At 45.1% G+C, this 14,612-nt stretch overlaps 1 protein-coding gene across 5 annotated transcripts in view; it reads left to right on the forward strand.

Moving 5' to 3' along the window:
- Nucleotides 1–14,612, forward strand: part of VPS13D (vacuolar protein sorting 13 homolog D) — an 83,059-nt gene that overhangs the window by 58,655 nt on the left and 9,792 nt on the right. For all 5 annotated transcript variants that reach the window (XM_072354155.1, XM_072354153.1, XM_072354156.1 and 2 more), the window contains 2 exons: nt 1,085–1,217; nt 2,600–2,795. In XM_072354155.1, the coding sequence (XP_072210256.1) occupies nt 1,085–1,217; nt 2,600–2,795 (329 nt within the window). The remainder of the gene's footprint in view (nt 1–1,084; nt 1,218–2,599; nt 2,796–14,612) is intronic.

The following is a 14,612-nucleotide window of genomic DNA, read 5'->3' on the forward strand; positions in this document are numbered from 1 at the left end:
CTTTAGTTTTCATAGCAGCTCCTCTAATCCTCTTAAAGGAAACCATTTGCGCACGCAGAATGCAATGCTAAACACAACTAATAGATAACATCAGGTTGGTTTGTATTTCTAGGCTAATTAAAAAAAATAACATCTAATTTAAGTTCACAGAGAGGTCAGAAGTACTGCTGCCAGTGATTTCTATGCTCTGCTTAGTGTCCGTACTGTCGAGTCATAAGAAGGGTCGTGGGATGTGATTTTCATTCATGTTGCCAAAGCAAAACCCACTTGTTTAGCAAATTGGAGCTGCTGGGCTGGTTTGGTTTTGTGCTGGAAAGTACCTGGAAGAAGGAAAGTGGTGTCACTGGTGGTAAAGGAAGATGGCCTGGAAAAACTGGCAGGAGGAAGGAGGTCTTGGGCATGGCACAGGGCACACTGTCCATTTCCTTTGTAATTCCCAGCATATCAGAATTTCACACCAGCTCTTCGTTACATTCAGGTTCATAGCTTAATCATGTGGTTTGTGTAAATGGATGCAAAGGAGTCAGTATGTGCAAGAAAGTAAAGCTAAGCTAGTGGTGGCAAGCAGTGCCCCTACACCGTTCTGAATGGGTGAGCTGAGTCAGTGCAGGGCAACGTGGGTTCTGCCACCAGTGCAGGCACTGCTGTTCTCCAGCCTGACACAAGTTTGTTCGTTTGTTGAGTGTAAGAATGCTGGTGTTAGCTGAAGGTACAGGAGAACAACTAACTCCATGTGACCAAAAGGCTCTTGTTTGGAGGTTATGATAGGAAAATGCCTGCTTGGGAGTCTCTTTCCATAATTACATCCTGAATATGAAAGTTTGGGAGTTTGGTGGGTTTTGTTTGGTGTCCCTTTCTTTGTGTCCTTGCTTCCCCTCTTGGTTTGAGTAGCACTAAATGGAAGGTGCAGGTTGATGTACTTCAGAGCTCTGTTCGTGGCAAAAAAAGCTGGAGTAACTGCACGTGTATAAAAGAAGAGCTGTATCAGCCTGTGTTTCACAGCTAAAATCCAGGGATTTCTTCAGCAAACCTACATAGGAGAAGCAGCTTTTTTCTTTTAATAACAGAAATGGTTCTTTTCCAGTTTGCTGGGACCTTGTCAGATGGTTTGGGAAAGACAATGGACAACAGGCATCAGACCGAGCGCGAATACATCCGCTATCACGCTGCAACGAGTGGAGAGCACCTTGTTGCGGGCATCCATGGCCTTGCACATGGTAAGCTCAACTTGTTTCACTCTTACGGTAATGAGCAGATGGAAAAGAATGGTGCTCTGCAGTTTGCATTACTCTTGGGCGGTGAGTTGTGGCCTCGGGGGCTGAGCTGTTGTAGGCTTCACTTTGGAATAAGGTCTCTTCAGTTGTAATTGTAAATAAGAACTTCTTGAATTAAATTTTAGAGAACGTTTCTCCCAGACCTTCAGTCTCAGTATAGCCACAAAATATCCACATAGAGGATAGGCACATAGAGCCAGGCACACAGACTGAAATGCCCATGTCTGGATTTTAACCTTTCTGCTTTCAGTTCACAAAACGTGAGTTTCTTCCAAATCAGAGCCTCGGTTTGAAGGAACGTTTCACCAGTTGGGTGATTTATTATTATTTGTTTTAACCTTCTTTTTAATTCTGATCCGAAAGAGGGTAATTAATTTGTGTAAAAGACAGCAGGCCTAGGCATAATTTGGCCAGAATCTCACATCAATTTAGCTCATGATTTATCTGTTGAAGAAAGTTAAATCAACGCGAGCCAAATTTAAAACAAATATTTATATTTTGCATCATCTTGACCCAGTTTGTTTAAATGTCATTCTTGGAGTGCGACCGTTGCAGGCTGCGTCGTTTTGCTTTGCCTAAAACAACAGCAGTGTTCTGTGCTGAGCAGGAGTCTTTACCCTGGTGTCCTGTCATAGAGAGACTGTGCAGGTATATAAGTGGATCATGAGAAGTCTCTCTCCTACTCACCTCATGTGTTGTCAAGTCTGCTATAACCAATATTAGTCCAAAAGGAGGAAAACTGAAATATTGCTGGGAAGTCAATTAAGATGACTTAACCAATAATTAGGGGGACTGTTTTAGTTTCAGTTCTGTGGAATTTTTACACGCTTCCCACCACTCCATTAAATCCTGTCTGATGAAACGCAGGAATTAACCATCATCTGCAGTTATTCAAGAGAAGTGATTGCAAGGCTTTGTTCTCAAGTTTGCAAGTGAAGGTGCTGCCTGGGCTGTACTTGAGTTATAGATGTGAAGAGCACCTGGTTGCTGCAAAGCTGGAGAGCAAGGAGGGGGGAAGCGTTCATATGGGGGCTTAAGCCAGTTCACCAAAAATATGTGCAATATGACACACGTGAAGCACATCCTCAGATAATGTGAACTGTTCCAAGTCTTGAAGACTCAGCAGAATCGTGATTTCTTCTGAGCAGTTTGTGATGGAAACATTTACAGGGATATCAATTGGCAGCATCAGAAAAACCCTCATGCCACTTGAGTGGAGTTGACTTTTTCCAGTGGATGAGTGCAGTTTTCCATAGGCAGGCAGTGTGAGGGGATCGCAGCTGTGCAGTGCTTCTGGACTACTCTGCTGTTCTTGTCTGTGCCAGGTATCATTGGAGGACTGACGAGTGTCATCACTTCAACAGTAGAAGGTGTGAAGACGGAAGGAGGTGTCAGTGGTTTCATATCAGGTCTTGGGAAGGGTCTGGTTGGCACAGTGACCAAACCTGTTGCTGGAGCTCTGGATTTTGCATCAGAAACTGCGCAGGCGGTGAGGGACACTGCGACTCTGAGCGGCCCCAGGTCAGTAAGTGCTTTATATTGCCCATCAGTTATCATGTTAAATGTGTTCTATGATATCTGCTGCAATTTCTAACCTGATCATCTTCCCTTACCTGAAGAAACTGTCGATCAATCAGATACACTTTGTGATGTCGCCTACTTTAATCAACCTGATTTTCTTTGGCGAGTTCTTTCAGTGGTATCTGCTGGTACTTTACTCTCAGTTAAATTAGAAAAGCTGCAGCATAAAATAGGAGTCAGGTTAAAATCCTAATTCTCATTTGTACAATGGTTCTCATTTACCAAAAAGAGTGGATGTGTGCCCTTATTTGCACACTGTTGTGTTAAGAGTCAGTACATGTGGTCAGCTCATTGACCTCCTGCCCATGCTCAGCATAACCTGGTCTGGACAAAATAATGAGTGTCTTTAAAATAAATGAAGTATTTCACAGAGTGAACCCAGGTGTGCTTTGTTGTGGGAATGGAAATGTCCACATGGATGTCCCTGGTGTTCAGTCCTTAGCTTCATTTGTAAAACCAAGAGGTCAGGGTTTACTGTTGGGTAAGTAAATGTGCATTTGTAGAGTGACACGAGAAGCGTAACTAAGAAAACACGTTTGGTTGGCACATTTTGTGACTGCAGATTTATTTACCAGAAGGTGGGGAGAAGCACACCTGGCTGTCCTGCAGGCTGTCTCAGCATCTGAGCTGGGTTCTTATTGCAGGTTGTTTCAGGATGGGTATGTACTTAAAATCCATCTTCAAATACTTCTGTGAGATCCCAGGCTATAAGCAGTAGTGCTGATGTTGCCAACAGCTGATAAACTACCCAGCAACTGGGAGGGGGACTCCCAACCAGTGTTATCTCTAGCTTGTGTCTGCCTAGGTGACATATTGCCCTTAAACTTGTTAACTGTCAGTTACGAAATGAGGCCAGGTGAGCTGAGCTACAGCATTCTGCAATACTGTCATCACAGACCAGCCCTGGGAACTGATTTTCTTCTTTCAATACACTGTGATAAACGTTTGACCCACCAACACTACAAGGAAGATCTTTGCCCCTTACATAATGGAGCAACCAGATTGGGGTTTTTTGGGGGGGTATATAGAAGAACAACAAAGGATTTGGATGTTTCTTGGACTGCTGTGTACCAATATCCCCCTGCTGCATTTGTTAACTGCTCAAATATGTGCAGTTTGGAATCAAAACAGAGCAGCGTTCCAAACTCAGGATGCTGGCTCCTGTTGAATGTTCTGTTTTAAGTGTGTGCTGGGCCATGCAGACTCCTCCAAGCTAAGTGCACCAAACCAGCTAACTGATGAAAATGAGTCTGTGGCAGTAACTGATCTCCAGCGTAGCTCTGAGCAGCACAGTAGGAATGGGAAGCATTTCAACTGTCCTGACCTTATCTTGATGCTGGCAGCTAAGGTGTGAGTTTCAGGTACTGGTGCAACAAGTGTTAGCAGTTAATTACAGCTCTACTGAAATAGCATGGGATGTAACTGTAAATTCAAGGCCCTTGCAGTTCTCTTTAGCATATGGGTTAATTTCTTCTTTATTTCTTTACTTTTTTTTTAAAAAAAAGAGCCCTGAAATGATGCTGCTTGGCTTCAAATGTTACTGACTTTGAGTTGGCGAGCAATGAGGAAGCCTCTGTGGCTTGTGTTCCTCAGTGGTTGTGCTCCTTGGACGGAGATCTCTGTTGGTTTCAGATGCATTGATTTGTACTGGGATTCACGCAGCCAGCAAAACCTCTGTTCGCAACGTGGAGCCAAGCTCAGTCCTGCTGAGACTCAGACGATGGCTTTATAGCTTACTGTGGTAGTTTGAAATGTGACGTGTTTAAAGGGCAAGAAGATATTTTCGAGTCTAACTATAGGCTGGACTTTCTCAAGGCCAATCTGTGGCATTACTGTGTTGTGGTTGTAATTTCTGAACAAAGCTGCCTTAATATTTTTAAATTTTAGTGCTGGGGATAAGAGAAAACAGTTGTTGGCAACGCCGTGTACATCTAATTTATAAACAGTTAATGCTGGTGACTTTATACCTTTTTTTGAGGGGTTTTTATGTGTTCCAAGCACTGCGGTGTCACATAGAAAAGTTCTGATTATTTCCATACTTGTCATACGCTGCCAGAAGTCTTAAAGGCCGGCTCACAACAGGAAAGCTGTTCTGTCTCTAGATGTGCTTGGAAGGCTCTCCTCGAGACGTGTGTTAACTCCTAGCACAGCCCGGGTTCAGGGGGTGTATTGAGATGTGTGTCCAAGTGATGAGCAGCGCACAGAACGGCTGCTGCTCTCAGGCTTCCTCCAGGTCTGGAGCCTGGTTCTGTCACTCCTGAGCTGCTGTTGGGAGGGCTCACATCCTTATCAGATTGGCAGAAGTGAGGGGGCTGCTTCCTGACCCACTCATTTCTCATCACTGCTGTCAGGGAACCAATTGTGTTGGTTAAAAAGAGACTGACGTGCCCTTAACGGTCCTAGAAAATTCTTCAGGAGGTGGTTGTTGCTTCTAAATACATTTGGAAAGAGGCATCCTGCACTGGTTTTAATTTGTTCACCACCTTCCATGTTACCGCCCAGATGTAGCCAAGTTTGAGATGATGCCAGCAGCAGGTTGTCAGTTGGTTAATGTGCGTCCATCCCACTGTCAGCTGTGACTGTCACTGTAAAGCTAAAAGCATTAGACTCGAGGGCTTGGGAATGCCAGCAACCTTGGGAAGGGGAGGTAGAAAAGAATTGTCTGGAAGGTCATCCCGGCTAATACATCCCCAAGGTTTTGCATTTTGATGGCAGACATTGCTTGAACCTCAACACCTCTGTGCGTGTCCCCACATCCCTCCTTACCTTGTGCTCCATCGAGACCTGACTCAGTCTTCAGAGCACTGCCAGGGCTGCGGTGCATTTGGCATTGCTGTCCTGCTGCAGCCCTGCATGAGGTGTTCTTACAATTAGAGGTCACATGTACAGCTAGCAGTCGTTCTGTTGGGTGAATCTGGAAATGGTTCGTACGTTCCACTTGAGCTGATTTATCAGATCTGTAAATAATTTCAGCACTGTGATTTCCTTCATATCCTCTTTCCTCTCTGTTTCTCATGGGTGCATAATAGCCCTTTATTATGAGCTGTTTTCTCAAATGAATTGCTTTGTTGTTTTTTTTTCTTCTTTTTTTTTCCCAGCAAGTTTGTCCCTTTTTCTCCCATGTCACCATGCTAAATCCCTGTAACCACTTGCTTGTCTTCCATGTTAGCTCTGCCTTCTTCCATCTTCAGTCACCGTGGTACTTCTTTTTATAGCTTCAAGCTTATCTGCCTATCCAGGTTCTTCCTTTGCTGTTGTTGAGCTACTTTGCAGTCCCACTGGTCTGTAGGTTCCCACCCACGCTGTGTGCAGAGGGACGGCCGTATCCCTGCTCTGTGATGAGCTGTGCTCTGCAAGTCATCCAAAACCATGTTGGCTGGTTGGACTGCCGTATCGCATTGCAAATTGATGTCCAGTTTTCTGCGCACTATTTTCCCCCCAGAGTTTGTTTTGTTTTGTTTCCCTGCATTGCAAATATCTCGTTGTCATTTAATATTTGTGCTCTGGATTGCTTTTCCCTAGACGAAGCAGGCTGTAGTTTTGTAGGTCGAGTCCCATTTCATTTCCTGCCATAATTCTGACCTCTTTGGGTTTTTCAGTGCTTCACTGTCCTCACTGGAGTTTTAAACGTCTTGTAGTTTGTCCTCTCTAAATAGGATTTTATCGGCTGCTTTTACTCGGTCCCTGAAGTTGAAGCTCTGCATTGATAGACACTTGCTGTTTCAATCAGTGGTTCTCCGTTACCACTCTCACCTGCTCAGTAATCTGTGAGGTTTTAATTGATCATGGAACTGCTTTCCAAAGGAATGACTTGGATTAGGAAGAATTGTATTTGCCTGAGGTGGAATCCTACAGGAATGACAGTATGTTCACCCGTCTGCTTCCTCATAGAGCTCTATGGAAGGAACCCAGGAGTGTTTGGGGCACCTGGATGGACTCTTTCTGGAGTACCTCCAGCCATGAGGAATGGGGATGGTGTGCACTGCTGTCCCGTATTTCGCCACACTTCTGTATCTAGGTGCTAATTCTTAGGTAGTCAGTGCTTGGGGAATAAAGCCTACTTTTTGAGTCACTTTGCTTCCAGAACAGCACAGTGTTGTGTTTTGGAAGGCACTGTGAGCTGTGTAGCACCCAGAAGAAGCTGAGATGATTCAGAGAATCCAAACTGTGCATTAACATGTTCCTCTCGCTTTCCTTTTTAGTGGGATGAATGGATGTAAATTGGTACCAGCTGTCAGACCAAAGCAGGATGCCTCTATGCATTACTGCATATATCTCTATTGCTGAGTGTTTCCAGGAGGTTATGGCCAGACGTTACTGGTCAGCGTGTGAAATGTGTATGTTTGGAATAGTGCTGAAATCAGTTGTCTTACCAGTTGGCTGTCACTGTTCCTCTTTCTTCAACTCGACCCAATTTAACTCTTCTTGGAGGAGTGAGAGAATAAAACCAGAGTGTTTGGATGTATGGCTGCCACATAGTGCTTTATTAGTATTGGATAGGTGTGCTTACTTTCACATCTGCTGTATGGGAGTGTTTTTAAGAGCAAAAAGCTAAACAACCAATTACTGGCTTGCATTAGGTGTTGTTCAACTGCAGATCTGACGTTTGGCATATATTACACATGATGGAGCGTGCAAGCTAGACTTGGAGCAATTACTTGGTCTCAGTTGTGGTCAGTAAACTTGCAAGCAAACATCTTACCTGCTTTTAAACAGGGTTCATCAAACCAGAGGGTTGGAGTTGCTGGAGCTGCTCTTCAGAGCTCTCAGCTGCATTTCACTTCTGATTTTTGTGCAATCTCTGTATTTGCAGAGTTTTAGATGCTTTAAATTCCTGTAGGGATTGCTGAGCTTTAATTAAGACTTGAGCAACTTCCTTCTGTTTAAACCAAAAGCTCTGCCATGACAGAAGGTGTTCCTGCTCTTACAGCGGATTGAAAGACTGCATTAAAAAACAGAGTGGTCACTGGGTTCGTTCCTGTTCTAAAGGTAATTGTCTCTTTTTTTACATAAGAAACATTTCCCACAAAGCATCACTAATGTTTAACTGGACATCTGAGGGCAGAAAGGCTCCATGGCTGCCTGCAGGCTGTTGGGTGAGGGATAGAGGGGGCAAGGAGCACTGGGATGGAATGATGTGAGGGGAGGGCAGATGAGTGAAAACATGGAAGTGAACGGTGCTGGGCAGTTAACACTGAGTATGTGAAATGGTTTTTCTTCAGGTGTCTATTCATTATTAGCAACAAACAGCTTCAACAAATGAATACTGAGCTCTTACTATGGTGGTCTCCACAAAACCAAAGTACTCGCTGGCACCTCAGTGCGTTGCATCAGGGGGCAGGTGTGTTTCCAGCACTGTTTGCAGTGAAACACAAGAGCTTCTGCATCCAGCAAAAGCCCATTCCTGGAACCAGATTGAGCTTAATTTCATTGAGTACAAGAACCAGACCAAAGTACAAGAACAAGACCAGAAAGAGCTGAGAAATCCCCTGCTGGATTTAGCACAGCCTTGCTCCGTGAGTTACACTGCAAGTGGCAGTTAAGAGGGCTGGATTCACTTCATAAAATGAAATCCACATACCACGTGTGTACTTGACAGTGTTTAGCTATTAATTTCATTTCCTTAGGATTTTAGGCTAATTAGGTACAATCTAATTTACTGAAAGGAATGCATCCAGACAGGGAGAAGAAATGCCTTCCTTAGAAACCCTTGTATTTCTGCAGCCTGTGTGTTCTGCCAAATGATTTCAGCAGCTTTTGGACAAGAAGGAGAAAAGTAAATGGAACACTTGATTGTGTTGTGTATTTCCTGTCCTCTGGCATCTGCGTGGTGTATAGATCCTTCCTTATTCAGCAGAGAGGGCTCTCTGCTATAAGGAACTGCTGCTCCAGTGTGTTTCTGTAATAGTGCTTGGTTTAAAGCAACTGCACAGAGCTGCAGATTTCACTGGTGTGCAAAGATGCAAGTTGGGCGCAAAAGCATCACCAGTTTGTGTGGGATTGGGCTGGCTTTGGGAAAAAACAAACCGTATTCCTATGTTATTATCAGCCAAATGAGCTAAAAAGTCTGCAAAGCTCAGGCATGAAAAGTACTCAGAGCTTCCACTCATAGGTCTGCTTGCTTAGCATTAGGTGGGACGTTAAAAGCATATAAGCACCAGAAATGAACAAAAGCTTTATTCAAAACAGCCGCGTCTCTTGGAATGCATCAGGCCAAATCACCAGACTGCATTCAACCAGTCGGACTCGATCCCCAGAACTGAAACCATTTAATGCACGTTCTGTGGGTTTTTTATAATGTCTTTTGGCCGCGTTACGAGTATTTTCAGTTCATAAAAATAGTAGAAAAGATGAAACTGGTGTTAATGCAATAGGAACAGAGCGTTTGTTTATTTACTGGAGCACAAATGGCATGAGCTGCTCGCCAGCGCAGTGGCTGTATGAGCTCATGTCCTGGAATACCTGCTTGTTGTGCCAGAGGGGTGAAGTCTGGTACAGCAGGGCTGGGGCAGCTGTCTGGGAATAGCTTTGACTGGCTTGGTACCGAGGAGGCAAAGCACAGATGTTTTCAGTACGTGAGCATCGTATCTGACCCATCATCGGTAGGAGTCCTTGTTGGCTTTCCGTGGGTCTATTTGTTCCTGTTGCCTGTATTTGGAAGTGCCGTCTTTCCGTTTGCTTTCACTGCTGAGAGTTTGCCTTGCTCTCACTTCAAAGATTCCTTTAAGCCGTTCACTTTTTTGTCCTGAATCATGGAGCCCTTAGAACTGGAAGGGACCTCTGCAGGCCATCTAGTCCAGCTCCCCCGCAGTGAACAGGGACAAGCATCCTTTAATTACTGCAGTAATAAAGCTTTGAGTAGAGAGCTTGTGAGCACACCACAAGGGGCCTGCTTCAGTTCTGAGACCAGATAGAGAGATGGAGGGAACGTCTGTAAGGCACAGAGGGGAAGTTTTCTTTCCTCTCCCTCTGTATTTCCAGCAGTTTGGTGTGTTAGAAGAGTTACTTCCTGCTAATTCCTCCCAGGTGCCAATAGCGTGGCATCATCTCTGAGGTTTCTTCATAAATATGATGGGAATATTACGACCTGCTGATGGACTGGTGTGCTGTCTGCATGATGGGCTTCGATTTCAAATTAAAGCTGCAGTGCTGCTGTAGGACTGTTTGCAAGCAGCACTTTGTGCCAGATCAGTTTGGGTTTGTAGTTACATAGTCATTACAGGCTTACTTGAAAGCAAACGACCTTGTGCCCAAGGTATGTGCTGACATGCTGTTAGCCTGTTTACCTGTTGCTAGACAGGCTTTTTTCCCCTTGTCATTAATGGTGAGGTTTTATGTTCAGTCCTAGTCCGAAGTCCATATATGGGGGCCCAGGGCCTGCTGGGATAGGGTTTTACACTTGTGCTGTCCTTTTGCCCTTCCACTGAACTCTTTTCATTTCAGTCATGAGCAAACAGTCAGTGCCTGAACTAACAACCCTGCAATCCTCCAAAGCACGCCTCGCTTACAGTACCAAACAAAGGGAGGCCTGCGTGGGCCGGCCCAAGCCAAGGAATGCAGCTTCGGGGTTCTGCTCCATAAATTTAACCAGCACGACAAAAAGGAGATAATATGAGCCTTCGTGATGATCTGAAAGGGGGAGGTTTGTGTCCCATTGATTGCGGTCTGGCCTATTGCCAGGCCCCGAGCCTGACCGACAGTTGAACCATATCGTTAAGGCGTGTAATACAGCTCAAGTCTTGTACAGCAGCCAATGAGTACATATCCAGAGGGCAAAAGTTTATAAAGAGTTGAGGCTGTCCTGTTTAACCCTCTCACACTGCATGTAATATATACTGCTGCCATTCAGAAATAGTCCCATTGCTATTAAAAATGTAAACCTTCAGCTTTCTTTCCTTGGAAGAAATACACGTGTGTCTGATTTCTAATGTGCAGCAGATTTATAAAGTGATCTGAGAAAAATATGTAAAACCGATCCTTCAGAAAGAAAACAATCCAACCCTCTTCCCCCCCCCTCCCAACTGCTTTATCCATAGCTGGTTACTTCTGTGGAGTTGTCTTCTGGTTGTTATACAGAGTCCTTCATGCAGATGGAGCTATTTATTGCCTCGGTGTCACCTCATTTAGCATGTGGCTGGTATTTTTATAGATAATTTTTTCACCTAATGTTGCTGTTAACATGTGGAGCTCTCTTTAGCCGTCCTGGAAGTGCAGCCAGTTGATTTCAATTGCTCTCACAACTGTTAGTGCTAAAGAGCCAAACAACCATCCCGAGGAGCGTTGTTGTTCAGTGACAGTTGTGCTGCTGGGCTGCAAAGGGCAACATGTAAAGTGTGAAGGGAAGACACGCAGGGTGAGCCCGTTTCATGTGGTCCTTCATGCACAGCTGGCAGTTAATGCTGGGTAGCAGCCAGTGGTTCGCATTTTGCACTCCAAGTGAAATGACCACTTCTGCAATTACTGTAAGTGGGCGTTGCTTGGCCAGCATGGATGGTTTGTGATGGGACCGTTGTAAACATGAGCGTCATGTCAGCGGGCTGAGCTTAGAAGCTTCAAGACTTTGCGTTGTGTCCCAGGGCAGGGTGACGCTGCGGCCCTGAGCTCCTTATGGCCAAGGTCAGCTCTTCTCATTCAGATGGATGCTGGAAGGAAAGCGCTGTGAAGAGCCTTATCTCGTACATGGGATCAGAGGGTAGATGGGAGCGTTTCTCATCACGTTTGTGAGACAAGAAACTCCAAGGCCGGTAACATGACTCTGATCAGCGCAGCAAGAGACTGGGATAAACTGGAAACTGAGAAGGCAGTGTTTATTTACATGTTTTTTTCTCATCTCTTAAGCTTGATGATACCAAAGTGCTTGAAAAAGTTTGCTGCACTGTTAGGTAAGGAAGTACCAAAGGTTGAACAGTGAACGATGTGCTGAGTGCTGCAGTTTCTCAGTATATAAACACGCAGCTCACACAGACCTTGGGTTTCTGATAGCGGTGTCTTAAGGATGTGCTGTTTCAGTGAGTACATCTGCTGCTCTGCTGTTTACAGGGAAGTGATTCTTACTCTTTAACTTCTCGCTTCCTTTTGAAGTGGGAGTCTTCAGAGATTGTATACAATCATAACCCCAGCGAATAGTACTCAGTTTTGGTTTGATCTTGTATACAAAGGAAAGGGGGGGGGGAGAAAACAGCTTCATCTCAAAGAGGTTGGCAGGAACCGCCTGCATGATAAGCAGTTCCTTCTTCAACGTGCTGTAGCTGTCCGAGAGTATCCCGAGTCAGATAAAGGTCCTCTGTATCTGAGCCCGTAGATCCATCCAGAGAGGGGGGGATTTGACTTTAAGTGGGAGGCTTTAACCCGAGGCACCATTTATTTGTATGTTTCTGCCTGAAACGAGCATTTTGGGAACGTGTTTAACGAGGACAATATATTCCATGCATTTGCTGGAATAAACGGCGCATGCAAAGCTTCCTCAGATATGCAGTCAGCAGGGAGCTGTCTGGCTCAGGATTTTACACATTCTTGCATCTAACTGAGATTCTCTAATGCCAGATCCAATGTTCAGACTGCGCCGTGCGTGCGTCTGTAACACACCTTAAAAACATCTGTGTGAATTGGTGAATGAATTCCATCACAGCTCGCTGGGTTCAGGTGGCAAAGTCCTTTTCCAAGAAACCATCTGCCTGTTGGGAACTGAAACCCCAAAACCTGCAGGTCTTTGGTCAGGAGATGCAGCTTTACCTTCTGCCTTGAAATTGCTGCCTCTTGTGGACTTCAGAGGTGGTTAATAAGCACCATCCTCGTTCTGCTTGCTGTGGAGATACACGTGGATGAAGGCTGCGGGTGGAATTCAGTCTTATACCTGCCACAGTTGGAGTTTTTTAGCTGGGTCATACTTTACAATAGAAGATGTAAGACTGTTCGTCCTTTAATTTATTGGATTAAGTCTCTTCTCAATGTCTGAAATGCACTAAAACCCCCACAGACAAAGCACGCGCTGTATTTATGAAGCAGACTTTTTCCAGAGCCACGTAAGTAACAGGTTTAGTATTATTAGTATTATTTCCCCAGAATACCAGCAGCAATTGAATTGTTCCATAGCCTTATACTGCCTGCCAATTTTCCTTTGTTTGAACTAAGGTTGCTTTATAATTATTGCAGTGGGGGGAAATCATTTCCAGGTCAGTATTGCCAAGTTACAGCCCAGAACAGGCTTCAGTGAGAGATTTTTATGCAGACTTGGAAAAAAAAAAGCCCACAACAAAACAGGTTTACAACGGAAACGGTGACAGGATTTGAGCTGTACCAGAACCGGTGAGTTTATTGCTCCAAACAGGTTAGAACAACAAGGCTGTTAGACTGCAGCACCTTTATGAACGCCACGTATCGATGATAAAGCTGGAAGGTTTTGGCAGCTGAGGGCTGTGCATACAGACACCTCGCAGGGGCTGCCATGGCTGATCTGTGCACCCCTGGTTGCCAACCAAGACTCAGTGGAGGGTTTGGGTGTCCGTCAGTCCAGCAGCTGAACCTCCTGTAAGAGCCTCTTCCCATTAAGCACTGCTTTCAGAATGCCAGAATTACGTCTCCTTGTGCTTACAGCTGTGGTTTGTGCTGGGTTTTGGGTGTCCTCATGCTCTTCTGATCGTGGATCGAAATCTGTATGCAGGTTATATGTTGTGGCTCAAAGTTGAGCTTCTCAGATAGGTGAATAGCTGACAGTGCTGCTCCTTGACCAGAACGGGAGGTTTAAATTCAGATAAACATAGTACATGAAGTTATAGTGATTGCCGTGTTGGTGATGGGTAACAACAAGTACTTCAGTAACCCTCCTATGAGGAAAGGATGAGGGAACTGGGCTTGTTTAGCTTGGAGAAGAGAAGGCTCCGGGGAGACCTCATTGTGGCCTTCCAGTACTTGAAGGGAGTAAATAAACAGGAGGGGGAATGGCTGTTTATGAGGGTGGGCAGTGATAGGACAAGGGACAATGGTTTGAAACTGAGACAGGGAGGTTTAGGTTGGATCTTAGGAGGAAGTTTTTCATGCAGAGGGTGGTGATGCACTGGAACAGGTTGCCCAAGGAGGCTGTGGATGCCCCATCCCTGCAGGCATTCAAGGCCAGGCTGGATGTGGCTCTGGGCAGCCTGGGCTGCTGGTTGGTGACCCTGCACACAGCAGGGGGTTGGAACTGGATGAGCACTGTGGGCCTTTGCAGCCCAGGCCATTGTTACCTGTTGCTAAAGTTTGTTCCCTTCTGATCTAAGTTATTAGGAAGCAATCTGCAGGGAGATGTTTGGAGCCAGAGGACACTCAAACATGTAACAGTAACTGCTCACAAAAGCACTGTATGTATACCCCACTGAGAATCACATCTGACAGTGTATTATAAACCCGTGGTAAAGGATCAAGGACAAAACACAGTTCCCTAAAACATGCATTGTCTCTTGCAGAAGTTTTTTCAGTCTCAGCTGGTAAATGCATCTCTGAGCAGTAAAAGCAAACGCCTTCCCTACATCGCTGCACTGTGATCTGTTTGGATACAGCAATTCTGGTTGAAAACTGGTGGACTGAATCACAGGAATTCTATGAACCGTTAAGCAAAAGCCAATTAACACCACTGGCTGTTTTTAGAGGGTGGACGTCCATCTGAAATGAGATTCTCCGCTGTTCAGCTTTGTATGAACAGTGAAGAACTTTAATGTGCGCCTCAACCTTCCGACACCATTTCCAATCTCTTTGTGTCTCCATTCAGCAGCACTCCTCCCC

Source organism: Excalfactoria chinensis, chromosome 20, assembly GCF_039878825.1.
Source record: "Excalfactoria chinensis isolate bCotChi1 chromosome 20, bCotChi1.hap2, whole genome shotgun sequence".
Taxonomy (NCBI): domain Eukaryota; kingdom Metazoa; phylum Chordata; class Aves; order Galliformes; family Phasianidae; genus Excalfactoria; species Excalfactoria chinensis.